The sequence below is a fragment of the Pygocentrus nattereri genome, chromosome 16, assembly GCF_015220715.1.
Source record: "Pygocentrus nattereri isolate fPygNat1 chromosome 16, fPygNat1.pri, whole genome shotgun sequence".
Lineage (NCBI taxonomy): Eukaryota > Metazoa > Chordata > Actinopteri > Characiformes > Serrasalmidae > Pygocentrus > Pygocentrus nattereri.
The window spans coordinates 12,458,325-12,486,154 of NC_051226.1; the positions used below are offsets into that span (position 1 = coordinate 12,458,325).

A 27,830-nucleotide genomic window follows, 5' to 3' on the forward strand; every position below is an offset into this window, starting at 1 on the left:
TGTATTAATATCAGGGCTTTTGCAATGTTGATACTTTATTTAAGGAGGAAAAAAGTATGAGGATGCACTGTGCTCATTTTTGGTACAATAATGGTTGATTCAATGTGTCCCCAAAAACTCAACATCTGATTTATTCCACTGCTGAAGCTGAAAACAATGGAACATCTGGTTTGCCTCATCTGTCTATCGCCAACATTAAATCCAGTATAAATCTTTTTGGCATTACAAGCAATTCTGTGATATTTCTGGCCAGATCTCTTACAGATTAGCTTCCAATATTGCATTTACATTTTCAACCGGCCTGATACCAGATACTCAATCTGTGCCATTTCGGAAAATCACTACACTGTGCTGGACAGAACTACTGCTGGACAACCCTGCAATATACTAACAGATGCAGCTAAATGGAGTTATGGAATAACTGAAGTTTGGGGGGAGGATCATGCCTGACAATCTAGTGCCTCATACATTTCCATCTCTCTCTTCTGTTTCCTGTGAGGATTTGTATTTCTCACCCCTGTTCCATCTTCTCCCTGTTTCTCCGTGCTATGCCAGTCCTACCACCATCCAAAAATGTGGGGAGGGGGGGCCTAGCCTTATAGCTCCAAGTATTCACCCCAGCCCAACTTCCCAGTGTTCTCTTGATCACAGTCTACCCTCATAGCACCCTCATACACTGAAGGCCTAAGACAAACTTGTAGTTAAATAAAGCAGATGAAAGAACATTTATCCACCTCTCTGAAAGCGAGATGACCATGCAGGAGGAGGAACCTTTCAGTGTGTTTCATGTTTAAGAAGGGGGAGTTACTTACTGAGTTGGAGGGCATGCCCAGGTTGGTCTCAATGTAGGTTTCAGTCTTGGGCTCGACAGCAAGTTCAGCCTCCAGGATCTTCTCCACAGGCATGTCCTCATTGGCGCTGCTGGTGGACTCCACCTCGTTCTCGTTTCGGTCTTTGGCTCGCTGGCGCTCCTCCTGGACAGCTGCATGTAACAAAACTGGGTCCGGTCACTACTGCTGCTTACAGAGGCAGTGCTAACACATACATTACTGAGCAGGGCTGCACAATATGGACAAAATGTCATATTATGCCTTACAATACTTTGAAAACATACCAGTGATTGTAAGTTGAAAGTATATGGTTAAAGATTGGGCTGTATTCTCATCACAAAAAGAATATTTATAATATTTATAAAAAATGTGTAATTTATTAGTGTTCTTCTGTATGCTGTAGTCTTTTATCCATACTGTGAAGGTCAATATGCATAATAATATACTATGAAGTCCTAGTACTGATGCTCTAATCCACCTTCTACTTTCCACTTGCTTTTAGATTATTTTTTGTATAACAGCAGGTAGCTGTACCGTGGGTTTAACTTCTATTTCAGTCATTCACAGAGACGTCAGAAGCGCTGTGAATCCAGGCCTGCTTGGAGAACAGAGTGCACAGTGGAGTGTTTTGTTTGTAACAGGGCTGCTGATTCAATGTTTAGTTTAATGGATCAGGCGTTTGATCGGCTCGAGCAGAGCAGCAGGAAGTGGTTAGAGTGCTGAGCAGTCAGTCAGTCGTACTGTGGCCAAGGCAGAGCTAACCATACCTCAAGCCTCTGTGGTTGTGGAAACTCTCTCTCTTTCTCTCTCTGTCTTTCTCTCTGTGCATGTGTGTCTCTCCCTGTTCCTCTACAAACCTTCAAAACCTCCCCCAATATGGCCCCCTTCAAAACCTCCTCCCAATATACCCCCTTTCATACACATGGAGACACACACACATGTTTTTACACAATTTCAGGACATGGAGTCATACATTTACCCCAATAGTATTATATATTTGCAAACACCTATTTTTAATAATAACAACATGTCTCACACATACTGTATATATGTAAGTACATGCAATCATAATATGTAGTACTGTGCAAAATTCAGAGACCACCCTTCATTTATTTAATTTCCACTCAAAGCAGTCGCAATGCACTTTGACGTTTATTGCAGCTTTCTTTCTTTTTGGGAAACTTTCTTTCAGCTTTTCAAAGAAATCTGCAGGGATATTTTTCCACACCTCCAAAGGTCAGTCTTAGAAGTTGGTTGTATTTTCTACTTCTCACGATCCACATACACCCAAACACAATCAATAATGTATAGGTCTGGACTCTGGGGTGGTCAGTCCTTCATTCTGAGATCACCAGCAGATTCTCTGTTTGATTTGCAAATGTTCTACTGTCTAAGGAAATTGTCTGTTTCCTTTTCGCAGTAACAGCTACACATCCTTTCAGACCCATAGTGCAGTTGCCTTGTCATAGTGTAACACTGGACAGAAACACAACAGAAAGCATGTTGATTTTCTCCTCCCTCTGAAAAATAAAAGTTATAAGTGTTGTTTATCTGACGGTGACAGTGTTGGTGGTCTACCAGAAAATACGAATTTTGGATAATGGAAAACCAGGCTCAGACTTTTGCACAGCACTGTACATTTAGCTATCTATACGCAATAATAATATGACTCAGAAGTATATAAGTATCTATATGTAATATGACTTTCTTAAGTATAATAAAAATAAAATAAATTAAAAAAACTTAAAAACTTATCTTTTTTACAGTACTGGGACCATTTCATTGGTCCTAGTTTTTTTCTGTGATAGACAATTTTGTACTGAAAACACACACACACACACACACACACACACACACACACACACACACACACACACACAGACTTCACTTCACACATTCTCTGTTTTCTTTCATCCTCTGCTATTTCCTCACAGCTGAATCACAGTTGTGGTTTGCTGAAGGGGCCTCAGGGTACAGTGGGGGAGAAAAAGAACGAGAGAGAGAGAGAGAGAGGGGGCCCCACTTTACAGAAACTGCTGTCTGCTTCTGGAGGTCAGCCCAAGGGTAGAATACTTCTCCTGGAGTCAGGGAGAGGTGAGGGGGGCTGAAATCAAGTTAGCTTTATTTCCCCCCTGTAGAAGGAGGAGCACATAAATTCATTTAATCCTGTTTTTCTGCAGTTTCACTCGGCCCTTTTCGGGCTGGCGTGGCCCTTCTCTTCCCCTGCCCCAGGCTACAGGGGGGCTTATGGGCAACCCAAATGCAGTATATGACCGTAACCTCCAACAGAACTCGAGCCCCACACGATATAAATAAGGACAGGGGGAAAGGCCAAGCTGGGGCTAAGGAAGAAAAAGCATGAGAGGGGAAAGGTCTACTGTGTGTACTGTGCGTAATGTGTGTACTGTGCATATGTATTTCTGGCCTCTATTATTTCACTCTGCCCGGGCTTGCGGTGCCTCACTTGTACTCTGCAAAAAAACACGGAACTGGGTGGAGCTTAAGGTGCATTCTTAAAAATAAAGGTGCTAAAAAGAGTTCTTTGGAGTGATACTATAAAAGAGCCAATTTAGGCTTTGTCAAGCGTCAATTTTACATTATGATTTCAAATAAAGCCATTAACTGTTTCTCTGGTGAAACAAATCAATATTTACCAAAAAAAAAAAATTACCAAATACCATTTGAAAAGAGCTCGGAAACCAGGACAGGGCAGCCAACAATAAAAGCAGCATGGAGCTTCTTTTATTTCGTTACAGAAAACACAGAAAGATCAAATTAGTGAGATTAAATTAGCTAAAATTAGTCTGAATTAGTCAGGTAGACAAAGCTAAAGTCTCTGAACACATCAAAGGGACATCAGGCTTGATAAGGTTAAAGGCTGAAGACTTTCCATATAATGTAAAGGTAATTGTATCAATTAAAGTTCTCTTCCCTGGAACCATATGTCCAAGTCAAGACCTACTAAAGCACCTTAATTTGTAAGGGCCTCGTGGCCCTGGAACAGGAGGAGCCCGGCTTCCAGCTATCTGCGTAATCTACATATGTGTATATGTGTGTAATGTATACCTGTGTAATCTATATGTGTTTTATCTTTATCACTGAACTGATCTGTCATTCATGTTCATTAAGAGTCCCCAAAGTAGAGGCAGCTGGAGGGCCTCTCACGTCCTTTACATGAACTCCACTCTCACTGCTCCTATAGATCTGTGAGCTGTGATGGGTTCCATTTAATGTCTGGACAGAAGGGGGTTTTGGATAACAATATGATTGGATTCAAATGTATGTTCTTGAGAAATCTGCAATGATTAGCTGACAGTTTACATAATAATGTATACTAAAGCTTAAGTAAACAGGGCTATTTACACTGCTTTTTTTGCCACACAGCGTTTCTATGATTATTCTTGTCGTTTATTTTTGTTGCTTTGTTTATTTTTTACACTTTTCTGTGAGTTAGTTTAACAAAATCATCCTCATTTATTTTTACATGTCCATTGTTTAATCTATTTTTATTACTGAGAAATGAACAAGCTGTTGTCATTACTGACTGATATATGTAAATGAGCTCTGTTCTAATTGGCTGCCCTGTACTGTGTCTCATATATAGGTTGACATAAGTAAATGCAATGTTTTTTGCCAATTATTTAAAAAAATATTCAAAATGGGCTGTTTTTGCAGCTTAGTTTCCACACACGGACTGCATTGACTGTGGTGAACTTCTCTAATGGTCACTTTGATGCTTGCTCTACCATTTAACAGTGGTCTTTGTATTAAGATGCTTTTGGGAAACTCACCTCAGTTAACTCCATCTATAGTCTGGCCTTTTTCAGTTGATTAATCATCCAAATCATTGGTTAATTACTCTGGTTATAGAATCAATAGTAATACCCCTAATGTGTGTGTGTTCTTGAGCGTATGGATATGATACAGAATTTAGTTTAATGGTAAAAGCCGAATCCTTAAAAGCAGCCTGGCAGCTTCTTTGAACCATTTCAAAAAACAGCAAAGAGAAATTATTGAATCCCATAAACGCATAATTCATCTATAGCCAAACTCAGACTATAAACAGTCTCTCAGATCAATATTTCACCAGTGCGTGCAGTGCTCTTCTCTGAGGGACCGACGCAGTGTGTTCTTCTGTCTCTTTCTCTCGGGGACAAGTGTGACTGGTGTGCTAAAAGTGCTAATGTCCTCCTCCTCTATAGCGATAAGCTCCTTCTCTCACTCCTCTTTCATCCCTCTCTGCTCTCATCTTTTTCTCATGCCTGAGGTACTGATCCGGAAGGGAAGAGAATAAGCCTCCATTTTAACAATATGATCTAGGAAACAAAATAAAAGCTACTGTTTATCTACGATCACTTCTCATTGCTGTCCAAAGCCTCAGTAAAAGCCACTAACCTCTCCCTTCAGCACTGCTATGGACGCTTATCACAATAACACAAACCAAGCCTCCTGAAAGCTCGCAAATAAGAATCTCACAGTTCTACCAAAGCTTGAGTGAAGAGTTTGATTCTACGAAAGTCCAAGGACTCTGTATGTCTGATCATTACCATGTATTTAAATCAGTTAAAAATCTCATTTTTACAATTTTCCAACATAATCCAAATCTTATCCATCAGCTAAGATACGGTTTCGTCTTTTGTTTAGCGCTGGAGCTACAGTGCTAATGTAGCTAAATGCAAACTGCAAGCATAAACCTTTACATGCTTGCCTTAAACTATGTTGAGTTATGAAATAATCTTTCTGACTTTGTCATACTGTTGTCTATAAAAATGGACATTCAGCTGAAAACAGTCACAGTCAACTTTAATTACTACTACATTAGATACATTTGCCTCATAGTTTCACAGTAAAGCTAAAGAAGCAAACTTCAGTCAGCAACCATGTCTTGGCTGACCGCCAACATTTGGATTAAGGGGGAAATTTAGTTAATAAAGTTTTTTTCTGAAACACTTGTTTTAACATATAGTTCCACTGGACTCACTGCACTATAGGCTGCACATGGATCATGAACATACTTTTAAGTTACATGTTATGGATAGTAAGTTACAGTTAATAGTAAAGCTGCAAGTAATGATTAATTATTTCACCTTTAATCTATAATTTTGGATAAAATAACTAATTTAACAATTATGTTCCTATTTCAGTGAGAAATAAATTATACATTTTTTCTACTGTTAAAAAAAGTGTTAAATTGTTAACTAAAGCCTCCAAATGATTTAAAAACCTTATATGAATTCTTCGTTTATTATTTACTGACTGTTTTTATTTTTCAACTTATTTTCACAGTTCTAGATTCTGTTTCACATTTTTTATGACCATACATCATTGGCTAAAAGCTTCCACATTAAACACTATGGCTAGCATGCATGACTGGCATGCTTGTAATTTTCTGACTGTATTTTTAGATTTTACAACATCAATGTTCCAAAATATTTAGAATCCACAGATTTCTGGTTTTGAATGTCCATTTTGGCACCCAAACAGGCCCTCACAAAGCACTGGTCACTAATATGTATTAGCTCATTAATATTATCAAATAATTATGATAAGTTTTTACTTATGACACATAAAAATACAGTAGTGGTAAAGAGAGGCTGGTCACCACCAAGGTGACTTTATGCACAGCACTTAATTAGCTGTGCTGCACATTTTGTGTTGCATGGTTATTGCTGGTTTGTCTGTATCTGTGAGGGGGGACAGTCCTCTACGTAATCTGTTGTACCTTCTCTCTTCATGCCCATGGCCAGACACTTCTGATAGCGGCAGTACTGGCAGCGGTTGCGCTGGCGCTTGTCGATGATGCAGTCTTTGTTGTCTCTGCAGGTGTAGGTCAGGTCTTTCCGCACGGTTCTCTTAAAGAAGCCCTTGCAGCCCTCACAGCTGTACACGCCATAGTGTTTACCTGAGGAGACGGCACATTTATCAAAATGGCACGTGGAAATGAGAACTTCCAAAAAAAACTGCTTAAAGGTGAACATAATGCATAAATGTATAAATGAGTTCAAATGTTGAGCCACAGCTGCAAGCGGATGTGAGTGCGTGTGTACCAGAGGATCGGTCTCCGCAGATGGCACAGATGTGTTTGGTGAGGGAGATGGGTGTGCCTGAGGGCTGAGCTGGCACCTTCATCACGCCGTTGAGGCCCAGTGGAGGCTTGATGTCTTCAGAGCTACTGACAGAGTTCATCGGCGAATTTAACTGCAACATATACACATGAAAACAACAAACACTGTTTAGATAGATATCAGCCTGCGTACACCTGCAGAACATCAGTGTTTGCTCGACCACACAGTAAGACTGACAAAGACCTAGACTAATTGGTAAGAGTTTTTTGAAGGCTACCTACATTGGGCCTTTATAACACAAGCATAAGCATTGAATAATGTATTTATGAGGTTGTTAATAAACTCTACAGTGTTGCTTCATAAAAGTACATCACAAAAGTACATAAGAAGTTTTATAAAGTAAGTGACATTATACTGACATAAAAGGGCCTTAAACTAAAGACATTTGTTCCATTTATAACACATCATTCACAAGTAGAGGCCTAGTTAACAGCCTCATTTATCAGTTCGGTGGAAGATTTCAAACTTAGTAATAACATTTAACTACCTGTTATTTCTCTGCAGCCACAACCTTAATATGAATCATACTTTCTGATATATATATGTATATATATATATATATATATATATATATATATATATATATATATATATAGTTCTTAACCAATCCTCAGCCTTATGAGTGGGAACAATGCTTCATAACAGTGTTATAAATGGCACATACGTCTGTCACTTTAGTTTAATGTCAAAACAATGTTATTTTCTCACTGGTATGAACTGTTCATAAATACTGAAGTACTGATTTATACATATGCCATAACAAAAAAAAAATAGGGTCAAAGCCCGGGGGCGTGGCCGAGCATTGAATGCAGGACAGAAAAGCTGGTCGGGCTGAACCAGTGGGTTAAGTAGCTGATATTCACCTGTGCCTTGTTTCTGCCAGCCTACTTATAGTCATCTCTTCCCTCAGTAGATGGCAAAGCCCATAGAGAGAAGGTGTTAGGTGTGTAAAGGTGTGAGTGCCAAACTAAGCTGAGCTGAACTGAACTGAACAAGAAAGAAAGAAAGGACTGAAAAGTCCCAGCGAGCACCTTGCCTTCATTTGTCTGTGGGCTGAAAAGCTGAGAGGTATTTGCATTGTGTATAAACAATAAAAAGCTCTCCTTCTTCACACCTGCCCCAGTGTCCTTGCTCCATCCTTCATTAAAGTTGTTACAATGATAAATACACAGGAGAAAACAACATGAGACATACAATTAAATGTATAAAAGTGTGAACATGTGCAAAAGAGTGACCACCTGAGTACATCTAGTGCACAAGTTATAGTACTTTGCAAAGAAAATTGTTTTAGGCTAAGTATGAGTTTTAGTGAGTGCCAGTAGAAAACACGATATGCCATTGCAATAAACACAAAAAAGCATTAACTTTTTAAAAATGAAAGCGTTCTTATTATGTTTTTCATACATTCATTAGAAGAATGCAGTTAGATGACTTCTGGCTGCACATCAGCCATTGCACTCATTTGTTAAATTCCATCAGCAGCACCTCATTTAATGAAGGATTGTTTAAATAAACTATGTATTGGATGGTAATTGTGAATGCTGGGCTTTCTCAATTAGAGCTTTAGAAATGGCAAAACAGTCACACACAATTAATTCACAATGTATTGTTTATTTGTATATCTGTATTTATTCTATTGCTGATAACTCTTTATTTGGAGCGTCCATTGTGGACAATTAATAAACTCTTTATTATCAATAACACTTCAACTACAAATCAGTGACGTAGCATTAGTGAAGCATCTGAATACACTGAAGTAAATATCTTGCAGATGTGCTGTTGATACAGTACTTACATTAAGTAAATGTACTGTTAATATGTTACCTCCATTACGCAAAACCTAACCTACCCAACCTTACCCAAGACCTCACCCTAACCCTGGCCCTAATCCTAACCTTAACCTCAACCCAAAACCTAATCCTAACCCTCTTATGTTTTTGATACGTTACTGATAGTGTTTGTTTCATTTCAAAAGTACCACTCAAAATGAAGTGTCATAATAATGTTAGTGTTTTTTAATTAATAACTGCCTACTGCCTAAATAAACAGCTTTACTGATTATTTTCTCAGTTGAAGACTTTTGCGTAACACTATGTATGCAGACCACCAGCACAATATAATGCAAGTCATAGAAGACTGCTATAGATCCAGCATAATAATGTATTATACTATACAGCCACCAAAAGAGCTAAAAATCATGTATTTCTCACAGAAATAAACAATACACTATCAAGCAGCCCAACTTTTCTGCAAGTAATGCAGCCTCTCCCTCTGAATGCAGCCCTCCAATTGATTTTGGTGAGACAACTATCTCTTATGATTAATGCAGGTGTGTCTGAGAAGAACACCCCCCCCTTCTCTCTCTCTCTCTCTGAGTATAGGCAAGCAGTCATAGCAGCATATGTCCCTAGACTCATTTATTCACATTCAACACTGTTGCTGCAAATGTTCTATGCTAGGATAGCTGCAATAAAATATTTAACAGGACAGTGGAATAAAGACAAGCTTATGTTTTTTTCCCCTCTTGTAAAAATACACCCGAGCCAAAAATGTGCCTGGGTGAACTCATCCAGACACAGAGGGAGATTTGTTCATACATGCATATGCTGAAAAAAGAGCGCTGCAGCACTCTGTGCAGATTTATGACAGAAGGTGGGGGAGATATAAGCTACAATCAACAGCAATTCATCATTTTCAGTGGTGGATTCGCACCAACTGAACAGCATATCAGGCCTTCACAGTGCACAACCACTCACACCAAATCAAAATCAGCACAGGAATGCAACAGCAGCTACAGCTCTACGGCTAGCAGCGGATTCAGTGCTCAAAATCCACAACTGCAAAATATCCCAGCCATAATGACCACTAGCTGCTTGTGCATTAGGGTGTGACCCCTGGATGTAATATTGGGTGCTATGGATTTATCAACATCAGTGAAAATCCCACCTATAAAGCAACAGTATTTCCTGTGAGAAACAGCTGACAGTTGCCACCTTTTATCTTCCATTACAGCAAAACAGGCTGAACTGCTAAACACAAACATCATTATGGCTGAAATAAAAACATGTAAAATGCATCAAAACCTAGCTTTCATTAACATTAGGATAACATGTTATAACAAAAAGTAAGAGCTAATTAACAGAAACAAACAAAATCACTAAGAATTCTGCTGAAGTCGTGTTGGAGATGATGAAGCACTGACATTCTTAAAGCATTCCGGATCTCAAACCAGTTAATAATAATTGCACAGAGCCTCGTGTGTGGAGCACCTGTCAGTGATGCAGCGCAGAGCAATGTAACTCCAATGGTTTCGTCAGGGCCGCTTACGGTGTTTGACACAGTTTTCGTTGCTGTCATCGCTGGTACAAAACCTCATATCTCTGGCATGTTCACTTCATGTCCAGAAACGTCTGCTGTGTCTGTGCTCTACTGTCCTGTCAGTTTACTGCGTCTAATGTCTGTTTAATTTAACGCATTTATTGTATTGTTATAGCTTAATTTTTTGTTTGCACACTACGTCTGCATGTTTGCACTTTGTACTTTTCATCCTTGTTGCACCGTGTTGTTCCTGGAGGAACGTAATTTCACTCCACTGTGTATTTGTACATAGATACAACGACAATAAAAGCATCTTGACTTGACTTTGTAAGAGAAGAAAAAAACACCATGAACTGCTCAATATACATTAATCTAACAAGATTATATTTCATGTATTTTATCATTTTAGGCTGTTTATATTAATCTATTCATGAAAAGATGTTAAATAATAAACAGCAGAATTTTTAGTTAAGCTGTTTATTATTTAATTCCTTTTCACATTAGCCATAAAATTTCATTTCCACCCATTTCAGTGTCCCCTCAGATTCACAATCTTTTGTCTCAGCATGACCTTCTTTGTGGAGAGGTATGAACTGTTTTCACACCAAGCTCCTCCCCCTTTGTCCCTCATTGCTCACTAACAGCTCAACGCAGAGTCTCAACGTTACACATACACACACACACAGCCAACAGTGTTCTAGTTAATCTGATGACTGTGTTATAGGGGAAATGTATAATTAATAAACAGATCTGAATGAATTTCCATTCCACCGGTGGTATGGCCTGTTGGGGTCCTGCAGAAAGGGGTTACAAAATTTGATAGTTGAGAACTGACAATCATAACAGTCAATAAAGCACTTCAAACAAAACTACTGGAGTCTGAGCTGTTCTGACCACATTAAATTAGTTTGGCCAATTTTGATGTTTATTAGAGTTATTAGGTTATATAGTTTTTGACTCTTTATAATCACTATCTGTGACAAAATGAGCATATTGGTGAGACCCAGAGACTGTGGGCTGGAGTTCCTGAGGCTTTGGGTGACTGATTCGTCTCTCACGTTCACACTGAGTGAGAGAGACAGTCAGGAATGATTTGTCTGATTAAACTTACACAGCATCAGCAAACCTATCACTGAAGGACACAAAATGAACTTAAATGAACCTACAATGCCAAGAGCCTCACATTTCAGTGCCTCACTTTGATAACTACATAACGTTCATATTAGTTTAAGCAGCAGTAAGTAAGTCTTGGGATTAATAACTGAATACAACTGAATACGAATATTTTCAATAATGATCCTGTATATCATCAATGATACAAAGAAACCTCATAACTTTTTTATACTATTGAAAATGACTGCTGCCATTAACACTGTATGACCATTTCAAGATGAATATAAACAGCCTAAAGTGATAAGGAATATAATCTTGTTATATTAACATATATTAAACAGTTCATAATGTTTTTTTTCTTCTTTAACAAAGCTCATATTTCAGAGATATGAGGTTTTGTACCAGCGATTCAACAAACACAGTGTCAAACACTGTAAGTGGCCCTGACGAATCCACTGGAGTTACACTGTTCTTCTCTCTATCCCTGACAGGTGCTCCACACACAAGGCTATGTGTAGTTATTATTAACTGGTTTAAGATCCAGAATGCTTTGGGAATGTCAGTGCTTCATCATCTCCAACACAGCACAAGCAGTTTAGCGAGGGCTCTAACGGTGAGAGTATCAGGACAGCTTTGTCAGGACCCTGTTTAGAGGGAAAGGGCCACCGTCACTTCTCACTTAACACTCAGCCTACGTGTTGACATGAATGCTGAAGACTGGCACACTGAGCCGACTGCACACTGTCAGGCGGCCAGAGGACACTTACACACATCGCACGCCACTGCAGAGAGGAGGCTTCAGCCTCAGAGCCCAAACACACCACAAACTTATCACTGCCTCAAAGGCAATAAAGCACTTTTCACACATATAGCACAGACTGAGGAACCAGGAGATGATGGACTGAATCTAATAGGATTAGACTTAAAGAGGCTGCCGACTCAACTGCAGAAAATGCAAAAAAACACATTCTAAACAATATTTAAAAGTTAAAAGCTAGAAAAACTCTTTTCAGCATCATCAGGTTTGTGTTGGCCTTTCAGACTATGCAGCACTTCACAGTGATGCAGTCATTAAAACGTAAACAACCCCAACAGCTTACTAAGCCTCAGTCGCTTTTTTAGCTTTTATTTTCTGGCAGAAGTGGAACTCTGAGAGTGAAAGTAAAGTAAGGTGATGTTAAACCTGGAATAACTACACATTGAAATTGCAGAACTGATCATCAAGTAGGCACTGCAGATATATTTTTGCATTGCATAGCTGTGTGTTACAATAATTCTGCCACCATTTTGGGGTGTCTCTAAAAGGCTAGCTAGCTCACTCACTAGATGTTGGCCAGACACAACTGGTTTGTGTGAGATTTGTGAAAAAGAGCTGCTGATTAAAAAGCTCTTTTACTTTTTGCTCCACAGCAAAATTAGATTTTAGGTAAAAATAAAATAATCCTTCTTTGCACTTACACAGTTTTACCAATACACGGAAATAAATACTGGAGGTAATGTAGCCTATAACTGCTAATTCACCCTTTAACCCTGATGATAAGCGTGCAGACCGCTGGTCACCACAGCAATGCAGATAGCAAATGCACAAAGACAGAGAGAGAGAGAGAGAGAGAGAGAGAGACAGACAGAGAGACAAGACTTTATATGGCATTTATAATCACTCCAGCCGTTTTCGGACAAATTCAGTAATTTTAAGAAAAAGTTTCCTGCCAGAGATGTGAGGAAAGTATATATAGCTGAGCTAAACCTCAGAGAGCACAGTCTGCGTTTCTGATTATATTTTTTAGCCTCTCACTTTAGCACATACAGAAACATATTTACAGCCAAGATGCTGAAATGGACATAAAATATTATGGCTCCTAAGGTGCTGTAATTTCTATTGAATGATAAAATGGCTCTTTTTAACATCTGGTTGCCGACCCCTGGTTTAGAGGGATCACAGGACATTGCATCTTGCAAAATCCTCCTATGAAAACACAAGTGAAAAACCTTGAAATGATCAATACTGTTCTTTGTTTGTCAGTCAACAGTGCTTTAACATAGAAACTTATTAACAAAACAAATTAAAAAAAATATGTTGACAGCCTCTTTAACACACAGTTTGGAAAGTAAACAACAATGTGTATGTCTATATGCATCTGTCTGTTGTATTACACACATCCCATAATTAAACATGACTTCACTTAACTCAAAAACTTTATGTACAAGACCACTAAAGCTGCTTAATCACACTTACACTTGAACAGAGCCTGAATACAGTGACAGGCAAGTATACATATGTACAGAATTGCCTTTATAAAAACAGTTCTATACTCTACATGCTTTCAAACTCACATAAACACAAAAAAGCTGCATTTAAGCGGAACTCAAACACCTCGCCAGCGGTACATCGCTCATCCACATAAACACTGCAGCGATGGAACTCACTATAGACAAAGGCCACATATCTTCAAAGTGCTAAATTTGATCTATTGCTTCAGAAATGGACGTTGTCCTTGAATAATACTGAAGCGAGTCAAGGCCACACTCGCTGGGACAGCAAGCTCTCCTGTGCAGCCGGAAGAGAGACATTAGTGGACAGTGAGTAAACGAGAGATGCTGGAATAAATCACCTCGGCGCTGCTTTCTTTTATACAAGCTGTCAATGTTTATGAGAAAGAAAGCACTTCCAGTTATGATGAGGTTCTTTCTTTCTACCCTCATAAAATGAGCTCTATTAACCACACACACACACACACACACACACACACACACACACACATACAGTACAGTGTAAGGATGTGGGGTCATATATATGTCCCATATGTATTATAGATATGTAACTAATACATGTCAGAACAAAACCTTGTATCTCTTTTTTAGGTTTTTAAATTGTTTTTAACATTTAACATTAACCAACCGCCCTTTATATTATGTGACTATTTAATGATGAATAGACCAATTGAAATGATCCAGAATTACTTGTATATATGCAATAGAGTTACTGACAGCATGCACTCAAGCTAGCACAAAATCCACAAGCCTCTTTTTGTACAAGAGCCTTAACATGGTCAGTTTCACAAATTCGCATATATATATATATATATATATACACACACACACACACATATATATATATATATATATATACACAGGGTGGGGCATTTATATGGATACACTAAGGGGGTCAGATCGGGAGACCTTGGAGGCCATTCAACTGGCCCACGATGACCAATCCACTTTCCAGGAAACTGTTCATCTAGGAATGCTCGGACCTGACACCCATAATGTGGTGGTGCACCATCTTGCTGGAAAAACTCAGGGAACGTGCCGGCTTCCAAAGTGGATTGGTCGTCGTGGGCCAGTTGAATGGCCCCCAAGGTCTCCCGATCTGACCCCCTTAGACTTTTATCTTTGGGGTCATCTGAAGGCAATTGTCTATGCTGTGAAGATACGAGATGTACAGCACCTCAAACTACGGATACTGGAAGCCTGTGCTAGCATTTCTTCTGCGGTGTTGCTATCAGTGTGTGAAGAGTGGGAGAAGAGGGCTGCACTGACAATCCAACACAATGGGCAGCACTTTGAACACATTTTATAAGTGGTCAGAAACTTGTAAATAACTCATGAAGGAATAAAGTTATGTTAAAACCAAGCACACCATTGTTTTTCTTGTGAAATTCTCAATAGGTTTGATGTCACATGACGCTCTTCCCATTGAAAAAACTAAAGTTGGATCCAAAATGGCTGACTTCAAAATGGCCACCATGGTCACCACCTATCTTGAAGTTTTCCTCCTCCCATATACTAATGTGCCACAAACAGGAAGTTAATATCACCAACCATTCCCATTTTATTTGGGTGTATCCATATAAATGGCCCAATATTTATATATATATAAAAGTGGACAGTTCCTGTGTAGTTGTTATGTGGGTACTGTGTAATAACAGAGTGGTAATATAGAAATTGGAGGTAATGCATTGCCATAAAAGTTACATTTTAAGACAAGGGAATATCTGCTGTATGAATGGTTTAAAGTTGAAACTAGTTACAATGTCACAGCAATAGCAACATAAATGCTAGCTAAATGTTAGGAAAGCAGGCAGAAACAGTGTAAATAATATCTTAATGTAAGTTATTACACACTTCATTTTACTGCTGGAAAAAATAAAAAATTCTGAAAAATAAATTTCAAAAAAAAATTTCAAATGTAATTACAATTGGGCAATTCTATGAGACAGAATAGGCTGTTACAACTTTTAAGATACACTTACATTTACAGTAGCAGACGCTCTTATCCAGAGCAACTTACAAGAAGTGCTTTGTCTATCTAGAGAAAGTATCTTTGCTAGTTACTAATAGGTTAGAGAGAAAGCTAGTCCTGAGCTCAGATACTGCTAGAAACAAAAAGTCACTGGTGACACCCAGAGAAAATGGAGTTGAACACAGAACACTAATACAATACAATACAATACAATACATAAGTGCTGTACATTACAATCAATACTTAATTCAGTGCTCAATTAAGTGCTGTGTAATTACATGAGGCCAAACTGAAGTTGATGTAATAACACAAAATATAGTGTAATCCATCTGTAACAGTATCTAAATCACTAGTAGTTACGTTGCTGTTGCATTTGTTGCTTACATGTACCTACACAGTTATTAGAGACAATATAACATGGGACCCATGTGGCTAAAATCTTAACAGGATACAGTCCAGATACCAGTAACATAAAGTGACCAGGTGTAAACAGAGTCTAAAGCTCCACAGTACATTGTTTTAGAAATGAGTTTGTGTTTGGAAAAATCATTAAATATGATTAGAATGTATGTGGATAAACACAAACTTAGAAAAAAGTAACAAGAATATCTTATTTTGAAAAAAATAGTTGAGCAGTATAGTTTGTTCATTTTATAAGAGTAAAAAATAATGTGATTTTCACACTTTTTCTAAGACTTCACTAAGACTAAATCTAACCTCAACCTTAACCTCAGTAACAAAACATAAACAGCTTTATAATATGAGATATAAAAAAATGTAACTTTTGTAAAAAACACTTTACACAGTCAGGAGCATTTTGTTGCTCTTGACATTGTGGTTAACCTTGTTCTTTCTCTGCTTTTCCTACAAAATGAGTCCAGTTTTGTTCTGGAAATGTGTGTAAACAAACACCCACACACCCACACACCCACACACACACACACACACACACACACACACACTCTAGTAGTACCTGTGCTCTAGCATTGCTCCATGCAGCTCCTCTCTGTCTTGGTCTCATCCAGACGCTGCACTGAGATTCTATGAGATCTATTTTCAGTGAACATGCAACTCAATCTGCCTAAACTTGCTCTCTGTGGTGTGTGTATGTATGTGTGTGTGTGTAGGGGGGGGGTTCAGAGGAAGGATTAAAAGGCCTCAGTTGTGTTACTGTAAATAGAATAATCCCCCCCCCCTCCCCCCAAACATGAACATGTACCCTTGTTTCTGGGCTAGAGTGTCATAGGAATGGCCCCTTGCGAGCTGTACCGTCTTCTGAAATGTTTGGGGTCGCCCCTTTACTATCTCAACACCAAACAGCACCGCCCCCCTCTGACCACCACAAGACAGCATATGCTAATAACCTACTCCACTCTGCCATAAAGCAATGCTTCAGCCACAAATCAAGTTTACACTTTTTTCTTTGTTCCACACGTAGATGTGTTTGGTATCTGAGATTTGCTTCTATGTGCATTGGAGATACATGTAGTAACAATAATGTATTAATGTAGTAACAGCAAACATAAACTCACTGTCAATAAATAATCTCAAATCAACTTCTTCAAGTGGTTTTCAAAACTGTATGGGATACCTTATGACTGGAGAAAAACATGTTGTACAGCAGTTCCAATAGATTTATTCTGTACTTGGAGCTACATCAGATCAGATTTAGTCAGGATCGCTAACTCTAAACATTAAATCCTCTCTTAACAATAACTCAAAAGTGAAAGGTGTCAAGTCAGATGTTTTTTGGATCACACGACTTTATGCATTTATGTGACTCTAAAAGAAGGTCCGGCTTGATGTTTGGTGCAACAACAGATTAGAATATGGTTGACTGATTGATAAAGGCTGCTCCGAAGTGAGTTTAACATGAATTAAAGTCAGACCTCAGGTCTGTGCCTGTGCTAGAAAAGCTACATTTGTAACTAAAAATTTGTTTGTTAATTTTAAATATACACTAAAAATGTTTCGACAGTTTTTTCCCCAAACTCTTAATTATGACCATAAGATTCCGTGGCTTAGTCAGACATGCAGTTTGCACAATGCATAAATAAGAGGTAAATTGTATATATTTGAAAAGAGAGAGCAGAGATAGTAGAGGCCAGTGGATATTGTCAGTTTAGAGAGTGTACACAGAGTAGACACTACATTAGCCCACTGATGAACTGCAGCCTCTGGCGATATGTCTCTACAAAGCAGTATTCCTGCTCTCATGGTGTCGGGGGATTTTTATCAGTAATAGCTAAAGCAGCAGTTACAGCACTACCTCACTGCTGGAGCTCAGCTGCACCCCTGACTCCAAACCCACCTCCAACTTCACTGAGCATGAGCAGTGAGATTGTGTTATGTTTTCACAGAGAACCAGCATGTCTCATATGTGGTATCATATGCTCTGCTCTAGCTCTCTCTCTCTTTCTGTCACACACTCATAAATGTAAACTCTAACAGGCGTAAGATACACATCTGAAGTGCTGCCTTATCATGTGGCAGCTGGGCCAAAAGAGAAAGAGTGAAATGAAGATGGAGAAAAGGACAGACAAGAAAATTGGGACACTTTATTTTGATAGTCTCCACAGATTTTCTACAGACAACTGGTAACAAACTATCTGATGATTCTCATCAGGGTCAGGATTAGGATTAAGTGTTGCATTGAAATGAAGATTATGGTTAGGGTTTTGTTTAGGGTTACACTGAATAATGGCAATTACAGTCGACTTCTCTTGACTTTAATAAATACTAAGTTGAATGTTTGTGAATGAATGTGAGTTTAATAATAAATATTAGCCCAATCCCATTTCAAACCTCGCTCCTACCACTTAGCCCTTAAGTGTTCTGGGAAAAAAGAAAATCCATTGTATTATCTTGGTTTAATGTTATGTCAATGTATTGTGGTTCTTTTCTTCATAACAAGCATTAAAAAAATCTGTAGTTGGATGGTGATGTCTCGGTAGCTAGCTAAAAAAAACATTTAAGGTGGAACAGGAAAATTGGAACAAGCTGGCAAGTAGCTGAATTCAGCTTCTTATCAGTGAAGAATTTGGGGTGGGTGATAATAAATAATTGTCACATCCCCCTCTTTGAAGACAAATAATGCTCTAAAAGTAACTAAAGCCCTGCAGTAAGGAACTGAACTTTATACTCCTTTGCTGTCATTGCAGACTGGCAGGGATGGCTCAAGAGAAGCGCTAGTAGCCTGTTAATGAATCAAAGTTCTTTTTTGTTTGATGGTCTCATTTTGTAGGGGACCAATTCAAGCACTACCACTTGTAACTCACTGCCAAGGGACAAGGTAAAACTCAGAAACAAGGGGTAGGGGTAAAAATGAGAAATGAGACTGGGCCATTAAGTTAACAGTTTAGGGCAGACACAAAAACATGCCTATTGCTGCCATGCTGGCTCAATGCTGCTTATCTGATATTTAAAATACGTGCTAAAAAACTTACCTGTAAGTTGTTATTTACTTTCCGTCGCAAACTACAATTCTACATGCTCATTCATTTTACTCTGTCTGTCATGCATATACACACACTGTAACTTACAGGAGTTTAAAGTTAGAGGGCAGAATAGGAATCTATAACTACACAGCCCACTACAACATGCTAGAGTGAACCTACAAGCAGAACACATCATTAGATTGAAACAGTACGTTTGTATGCACTCAAATATGTGATGCACTTGTCTGAATGGAAGAGTCACTCAAGGATTTCACTCTTCATACTTCATTCAGTCTCTTATAAAAAGACCATCATTCTGTTTTGCAAACACACTCAATAATAGCAACGTAACTTTAAGCATATTAGCTTTCATTTATTTCTATACAAGGGTTGCAATACCACACATGCTGTGAATCAAATATAATTAGATTTGATGCTGCTTAAATATTTATGATGCAACTGTGATGTGAAGTATTATAAACAGGAATGTTTTTCACTAAAACACACACACATATACGGTTGCCAGACTAAATATTTTAACACTAATTAAGTTAAGCTTAAGTTAAGCAATACTTTATTAATCCCACAAACGGGGATATTCCACCTCCGCATTTAACCCATCCGTGAAGTGAACCACCACATACACACTAGTGAATACACACACACTAGGGGGCAGTGAGCACACTTGCCCGGAGCGGTGGGCAGCCTTATCCATGGCGCCCGGGGAGCAATTGGGGGTTAGGTGTCTGGCTCAAGGACACCTCAGTCATGGACTGTCTGCACTGGGGATCGAACCGGCGACCTTCCGGTCACAGGGCCAGTTCCCTAACCTCCAGCCCACAACTGCCCCCTAAATATTAAAGCATACATATTATTTTACAGTGTTCTCATCACTGTAACACATTGACAGCAACGGAGGTTTTGAAGTTTTACATTAAAGTAAAGAGATTCAACTGAAACAAATACAAATCGTTACACCCCACATCGGCACTGGTAGACTCTCTCTCTCTCTCTCTCTCTCTCTCTCTCTCTCTCAGTAGCACTGAGCTGATTCAGTTCAGAGGTAGTTCAGTTTGTTCTGTATGAAAGTTCAGTTGAGGCCCTAAATCTCTTGGCCTTTTTTATAAAGCCCTCCTCAGTGCAGTGTCCCTACAGGACCCGCCAGTTCACTCTGCTTGTGAACTCCAACTATACGTTACCTTCAGTCTGACATTTTAAATGCAGTGAAGGGAGACACATTAGCTCTCCACAATTGGATGCATTACATGTGATTTAAGGCACAGAGCTTCAAACATCTGGGTGTCTGAACACGGCACACCGAGCAGAGATCCACAAAAACAACTTTGCTCGAAAACACTCAAAGAGAGCGAAGGCATTAAAGCGGGGGGCTTTAACAGAGCTTAGCCCATCTTATTGAGCCAGAGAACACACTTCCCTCAAAAGGACACTTCAAAGGGTGCTCCAAATCCTGCAGCACTAGCCCTAAACACACTCTCCACTCTCCACAGAAGCAGAAGCATCCTCACTCTCATCTCAAGAGGACTTTAAAGTAAAAACAATCTCATCTGTAATGGCTTTATAATGGCGAGCTACATCAGACTAATTATGTAACACTGCTTTTAATCGATGGCTGCAGTTCAAGTGTCTTTGTCAGTGTTTGTGGGAAAAAAAAAAGAGAGAGAGTGAGAGAGAGAGAGAGAGAGAGAGAGAGAAAAGGAGAGATCATGGCCAGCCCTTGCTGCACAATATATTATTTGCACATCGTTATTAAAGGGCCCGTATCCTGTGAATCTAACTTTTTCCCACTTTTTTGAGATAAAAGCTATAATACGCAAAAACAGTTAAAGTTTCAAATAGTTCTAATCACTGCCCAGACCATACACGGAAACATATCATCAAGAAAAGAAAAACGTATCTCCATTTTTGTCGATTTTTATGTTTCTGCCTCATTTCATTTTGTCCATATTTTGTGAAAATTTCATGATGAATGGATCAATAGTAATGCTCCAAAATAGCTTGGAACAAAACTTCTTCACATTCACTTACATTAAAAGTTAGCAGTTTCCCTTCTCCTGTAAAATTACCACTTTGGAGATTTGGACAGTGATTTATCTTTGGACACTGATGCTACTCTGAATTCATTTTTTGTTTTTTGATGTCACGTTTTTGTTTGACACCTCAAGAGCTTGTTTACACCTGGTCTCTTCATGTGACTACACTGTAAAAAAAGAAGTCTGCTGAGCTTAAAATGATATAGTAAAGGATTACATGGCTTTTCTTAATTTGACTCAACTTGAGGACACCAGAGTTCACCCAACTCAAACTTAGTTGAGTCAAAAATTCTCCCAGCTACTGTTTTTAGGTCTGCATCTCAGTTAGATAAACAAAACTGTTCTTGTGTTTATTTACTCAGTTTCTTCACTAGCTGGAACACCTTCTATCACACACTCCCATCTGGCATATTTCCCTGTTGGGCTTCCAGATATGCACAGCTAAGGTATTGATGGGATTCAAACTCACAACCTCCTGATGTTGGGATGAATTATTAGACAGTTGCACCACATGAGACGATGACATTTAAAGTTAAAACAACAAATATTTTCTCCATCGAGTTAAACGTGTGTCACGATTGGCTCCTCCCACTCCCCCATGTGCCTTGTTATTTCCCGGTCATCCACGGGTTTCTTTGTTTTTATTTTCACCGTACTGCCCCTTGTTTTGTGACTCCGCCCCAGATTGTTTCCACCTGTTTTCCACCTGTGTCTTGTGATAAGCCCCGTGTTTGCCCTGGTCTGTGTTGGTCTTTGTGCTGATTGTTTGTATGTTTGTTTGATTGTGCTGAATGTGTTTGATGTATGGTTTTTGATTTTCCAGCCGCCGTTGTTTATGTAACCTGTGCGTTTTCGTCATGTCTATCCCTCCTGCTCTCCATGTTGGATATTTGAACATGGACCGTTATGACCATGACCCTGGATTTGCCCAGAATAAAACTCGCTTATCTCAGCACGTGCGTCCGCCTCATCGCTCCATGTCACAATGTGTAGAGACAAAATCTGAGTGCCTTCAAGTGCTCCTGACTAGTACAGTGGTTGTAAGTGAAGGTTGTAAGTTTGAGCCCCAGTGATGCCATAGCCATCCATAAGTGTGTATCCAAGAAGAAAAATGTTTAGTAGAATTGTGTGATGGAAAGAATCCCGGCTAGTGGGGAAATTGAGTGAGATGCAGAATTTAAAAAAATAAGAGAACTTTTGACTCAACTAAGAAGTCCCAACTCAAGAAAAGCTATGTAATCAGTTACTGTATTGAGTTGAGCTTACCTCTCATTTTTATCAGTGTAGTATCTGGATTCTATCCTGATAAGATTTTAGCCATATGTATTTACACGTGGTAGCCAAATGTGTCTCTGGCTTCGTCCGTATCTTGCAGTTCTAGCCTTCACTTATCAAGGCCGTTTAACCAAAGCAGCCTGCAGGCGCAGCATCACCACAACCCAATGCATCATCACCTCTGACTCCTGCAGGCCGCACTTGGCATGAAAGTAAACACCAACACATGGAAATCGTTCCTCACTCCAGCGAACTGCACAGCCTCCAACTGCCCTGGGGCCACTGCTCAGGGACCAGGCAGCGATCCCCCAGTGCCTGATAACCCCACTCGACCTCTGACCCCTGACCTTTCACACCCATAACTCACCCTGAGAATGACCCCATCAGAGCCGCTGTCACTGACAGTGTGAGGGAGATAATAGAAGCTTTAGCTGCAGTAAGGTGGTCCTGGACCCAGGCATGAAGCTTACTCCTTCAACAATAAGCCAACAGCAGCCTCTCCAAAGGCATTCCAGGAATTCTGACAACTACACATCGTCTAAGATTAATTATGCTTATATTTCCATAAGAACAAACACTAAAGGTCAAACATTTGGGGACAGCAAGCTTCTCAAAAGGTTTTCTAAAACAATCTTGCTTTCTTTATTGGTTTATAATAACTCAAAACGTAGAACATGTTAGATTTTGCCATTTGTTTTAGCAAGAACTGCAAACCTAAAGGGACAATTGATAAAATTCCTAGTTTGGGAACAATGCCAAAGCTCACCCTTTATATCCCTCCGTTGTGACTCATCAGCTCTCAAACCTTTTAGCTGTTAAAAAAGACCTCTGGGCTTAAATTCTTGTGGTTGTAATGTTTGAGGCTTATTTCATTAGAGAGCGGCTGTGAAAGCTGTAACAAAAATCAGAACCTTGAAAAGTGTATTACTGCAATTAATTAACTATTAACTGCAGTTTCCTTTCAGGATCAATAAAGTTTTATCTATCTGTCTATTAAAACCAAACATTAAAACATTTAATAGAAAAAGTGTCCCTAACTCTCAATACTAACTCCAAGAACTTGCTCACATAGGCAATCAGACTATAAGTAAGTTTCTGAGTGAGAACTCAGTGAGCTTGTGGACTGTACTGATATGATGTCATTCCTTCAGAAGGAAAACTATCCTTAATACCACCTGCATTTCAGCTCATGCAGATTAATCATTCAGATCACTGGGAGAGCTAAGCCTCTGACATATGTGCTCAGCATATGTGTGGCTGCGCTGAGGGAGAAAATTAAAATAATAATAAAAAAAAAATTGCCTGATTTTTAAAACACTGGCTTGAGCCTCTGGTCATCTCAGAAGAAAACTCTCCAAACCACAATAAAGGAAAGATTTACACATTGGAGATGTCAGCAGTGTCTGAAAACAGACAACATAAAAATCTGCAGGCATTTCTCACTAACCAATACATTCACACTATATCAGAACAGCTGTCACTTTCGATTATATTAGTGATCAAGTTGTCTACTGATTATTATACTGACAATACAAGTGGACTTAAATGAATAATAACACACCGTGCATAGCCTTATAAGCACTCCAAAAATACTTTATTGCAAAAAAAATGAGTAAACAAAATAAAAAAAATCACAGATGCACAAAAATTTCATCCACCAAAAGTTGGTCACAAGTGGTACTTGGATGAAAGTGGATGGAAGAGAATAATGACCAGAAATTGTGGCAGAAAAATAACAACTAAAGATTAAATCAGACGACAACAAAGTATCAGAATCTAACACTTCTCTTTCTAACGCATTTGAATGACAATAAAAATCAGAAACTGTGAATAAAAGCACAGATTTTGTTTCCTTCCTTCTCCCACAACATTCAGCGCAGACACATTCAAACAGTTTGAGCAGCGGCAGATTAACAGTGGGAAAAAAGTTGGTCACATGGAACTTTTTTGTAGCTTGTTTGAGGAATATTAAACAAGAGATTTATATTCACCAGTGTTTATCCACAGTGGGGATATAGCTAGTACAAAAAAACTGGAAGTGTGGAAAATATCTCTGCAGATTTTTTTGAAAAAACTAAAAGCAATTCTCCTCTAAAGACCATATACACACAAACACACACACACACACACACTCACTGGCCACTTTATTAGGGTCAGTTAACACAAATAGCTAATCAGCCAATCACATGGCCACAACTCAGTGCATTTAGGCATGTAGAGGTGGTCAAGACAACTTGCTGAAGTGCAGACCGAGCATCAGAATGGGGGAAGAAAGGTGATTTAAGTGACTTTGAACGTGACGTGGTGGTTGTTGCCAGACGGGCTGGTCTGAGTATTTCAGAAACTGCTGATCTACTGGGATTTTCACGCACTACCATCTCTAGGGTTCACAGAGAACGGTCCGAAAAAGAGAAAATATCCAGAGAGCAGCAGTTGTCTGGACGAAAATGCCTTGTTGATGTGAGAGTTCAGAGGAGAATGGGCAGACTGGTTCAAGATGATAGAAAGGCAACAGGAACTCAAATAACCAACCAAAATCTCTGAGGAATGTTTCCAACACCTTGTTGAAAGTATGCCATGAAGACTTAAGACTTAAGTTCTGAAGGCAAAAGGGGGTCCAACCTTTTACTAGCAAGCTGTAAGGTGGCAGATGACTGTATATGTTGAGACTTCTGTGTAATTTTCTGTTAAATAATGTTAAAGTTTAATGTTAAATAATGTTCAATAATTTTCAAATGAAGGGTAGTCTCTGACTTTCATGCATTACTGTCATAGTTTTAGAATTTTTAAATGAAGTCTATTAAAGGCTCTTTTTTAAATAAACCATTTTGGAATTTTTTAAAGGCCATGGATGATTTGATATTGTTTAATCAAGTCCATTTTTATTGTTTAGCTTTTATTACTCTGAATTACTTTGATCAATCTTGGCAGCCTGAGCAATATTAGAAACAGCTAATTGGACTGAATATTTTATTTAGCAGATCTGTGGATCACAGTAGAGCCCTATATGTAGGACACAGTGTGGGTGCACAGCACAGAAACAGGCTCTTCAGGTGGGAATTATTGAGTTTGCCAAAAAGTATACTGAAGAAAAGTCAAAAAACACCATCAAGTGAAAGTACAGAGGCATTTCCATAGCCAAGGACACACACTTGACACTGAGCTAACCTCAAAAGTGGGTGTTCGAACGCTGAAAATTGGCAGCAGGACGTGTTTGTCCTTGAACGAGCTGTATAATACCAGCACTCGTTTGAAGATTACTGCAAACACCCAGAACTGTACACTGGGCTGTGTGAGAGCTACTGTACAGGTATCAAGGCTACACGAAGGCAATTAGGCAAAACAAGTTGAATCTCAATTCACATGAGTGACTAATGAGCGGTTACAATACAGAGGCAGCCTATTGTAAAAGAACAACTTAACATTCTGGCAGTGTCTCCACAGACACTCGGCACACAGGCCCTTTTTTAAGTGAACTTTTAAATCCCTCTATCCGTCTCCTCAGAATGTCCCGCGCCAGCACAGCTAGCCTAATGATAACTCCTACAAACAATCACCATTAAAAACACACAGTTCAATCAGCAGGTACGGATGAGGAGTCTTAACTGGGCTGAAAGAGAAGCCGGCTGAAGAGAAGACAGGCTGCAGATCCCTTAGGAGCAGAGCAGCACTGAAGAGAGGAGAGGAGAGAATTTTGATCACTTAGAGGATGAACTGAATGACTAGGAATGGGACAGTTACTGGTTTTAACGATATATAACAATAGAAATCACAGTAGAATCTGCATCGATTAGGTGGCACTTTCCTGACTATACTGTATATTTTAAATTTGTATTTTTACATGTATTTATTGTCAATTAATATTTTAAGCTTTCTTAAGGCTTCCAAGCATATTATTTATGGCATACTTTATATTTACCATTTGATATACTTTACTTTATTGATATATTAAAATACACTGGAATCTTTTAAATGCGATGCTTGGTTTGTTCTTGTTCAGTTAAATCTATTTTTATTGTTTGGCCTTCAAAAACACACATTATTTGAGTAATCATCAAAACAATCATGGATCAGTGACCACCCTAAATAATCCATCTGGTTGTAGCCTATTCATTTCTGTTACATTGTGTGACGCATGCTAGTGAAATGTGCCTCGCCACGCATCAAAAAAGTTCAGCAGATTTCAATTATATGCAAATGAAAACCTGCAGCTGCCGTCTTGTATTTGGCCAATCAGGTAAGAATAGGCGGTCTTTATCACAAAGGCCAAACATGACACTTGATCCAAGGGTTCAAAGGGAAACAAAGGATCTCTTTCTCTCCATTTGATCCATGACACTTCAAATAATGAGCATATCTGGCTTTATACAGAACTGTTGACAGTGAAGATTCAGAAGGTTCGCAAGATGCTTGATTGGATATAGTTTATAAGCTGTGAGTAGGAAGGCAAAATTTAAACTTACTCGTAGGTTTCTTGCTAAAAAAGCTAAATTTCTAGTGAGAGCTAACTCTCTAGCCTGTGTGGATGACTGGTGCATTCTGAAAATCATAAAAGCGCAAGTCTGTATTTTAGTCCCATTGTACATCTCTCATTATATGCTCAATACAGTTCCTTCATTTCTATAACAGTACAGAAATGCCAACTAGCAACAAGCAGAGAGATGCAGAGGGTGCCTTGGGATTCGTACATGCCTTGTTTCAATACTCAATTAATTAAAAAGTGCTTGTGTATCCGTTTATGTTAGAATACTCTGCCCTGTATTACACACTGCTACACTGAGGGCATGTGAAGATTGTTTTAAAGTCTCTGCCCTTGGCAGCTTGAAGGCATTCTTTATATTATTTATATTATACATTAGGCAGAATCATAATGAAAAGGGTTACAGTCCCTCATCTCATGTTTGTGTTTCACAAAGCAAAATATCTTATTTGAAACTTTGTTTTCTTTGCCTATAGGAAAATCCTTGCACAATAGAAGCAGGTTGTTGTTTTTGCGACTGGGCCACAGTGTAAAGTAAGCCAGCTTGTCAGGAAAGCACTCTGAGAAACGTATTCCCCCTGTCTGATCTGGACCTGCCCAGCAGGCAGCGCAGCGCTATTTCATCTGCCAAAGGAATGGTAAACAGTCACATTCGGAAAGCCACGCTGAAAACAGTCTGAAGCTTGAAACGCGATCAGGCGCTTAACTTTTGGTTCTCTCTTTTCTCCTGTTCCCGCAAACCTCAAGATCACATCTGAATGTGAAATAACAAAGCAGACACGTTTTCTTCATTACAGCCCCTCTGAAACCGTCTGGGCCGAGAGCTTGCTCCCTGCGAGCTCATTCGTCTCTCAGAGCAGAGAACATGCATCATTTCAGAGTTTGTTATAGAGACAGATTGAAAAAACAACCAATTACAAACCTTTGTGAGGAGTAAGAGGAAAATACCACACACTCA

General features: G+C 39.0%; 1 protein-coding gene across 5 annotated transcripts in view; it reads right to left on the reverse strand.

The window, feature by feature from the left end:
* The window catches only part of rxraa (retinoid X receptor, alpha a), a 173,441-nt gene that overhangs the window by 26,477 nt on the left and 119,134 nt on the right, over nucleotides 1–27,830 (reverse strand). For 2 of the 5 annotated variants that reach the window (XM_037546207.1, XM_017715542.2), the window contains 3 exons: nucleotides 6,878–7,028; nucleotides 6,553–6,732; nucleotides 813–997 (listed from right to left, as the gene is read on the reverse strand). In XM_037546207.1, coding sequence (XP_037402104.1) covers nucleotides 813–997; nucleotides 6,553–6,732; nucleotides 6,878–7,028 — 516 coding nt within the window. Of the gene's footprint in view, nucleotides 1–812; nucleotides 998–6,552; nucleotides 6,733–6,877; nucleotides 7,038–27,830 lie in introns of all 5 variants that reach the window. The other 3 variants (XM_017715562.2, XM_037546208.1, XM_017715533.2) reach the window with 2 other exon arrangements.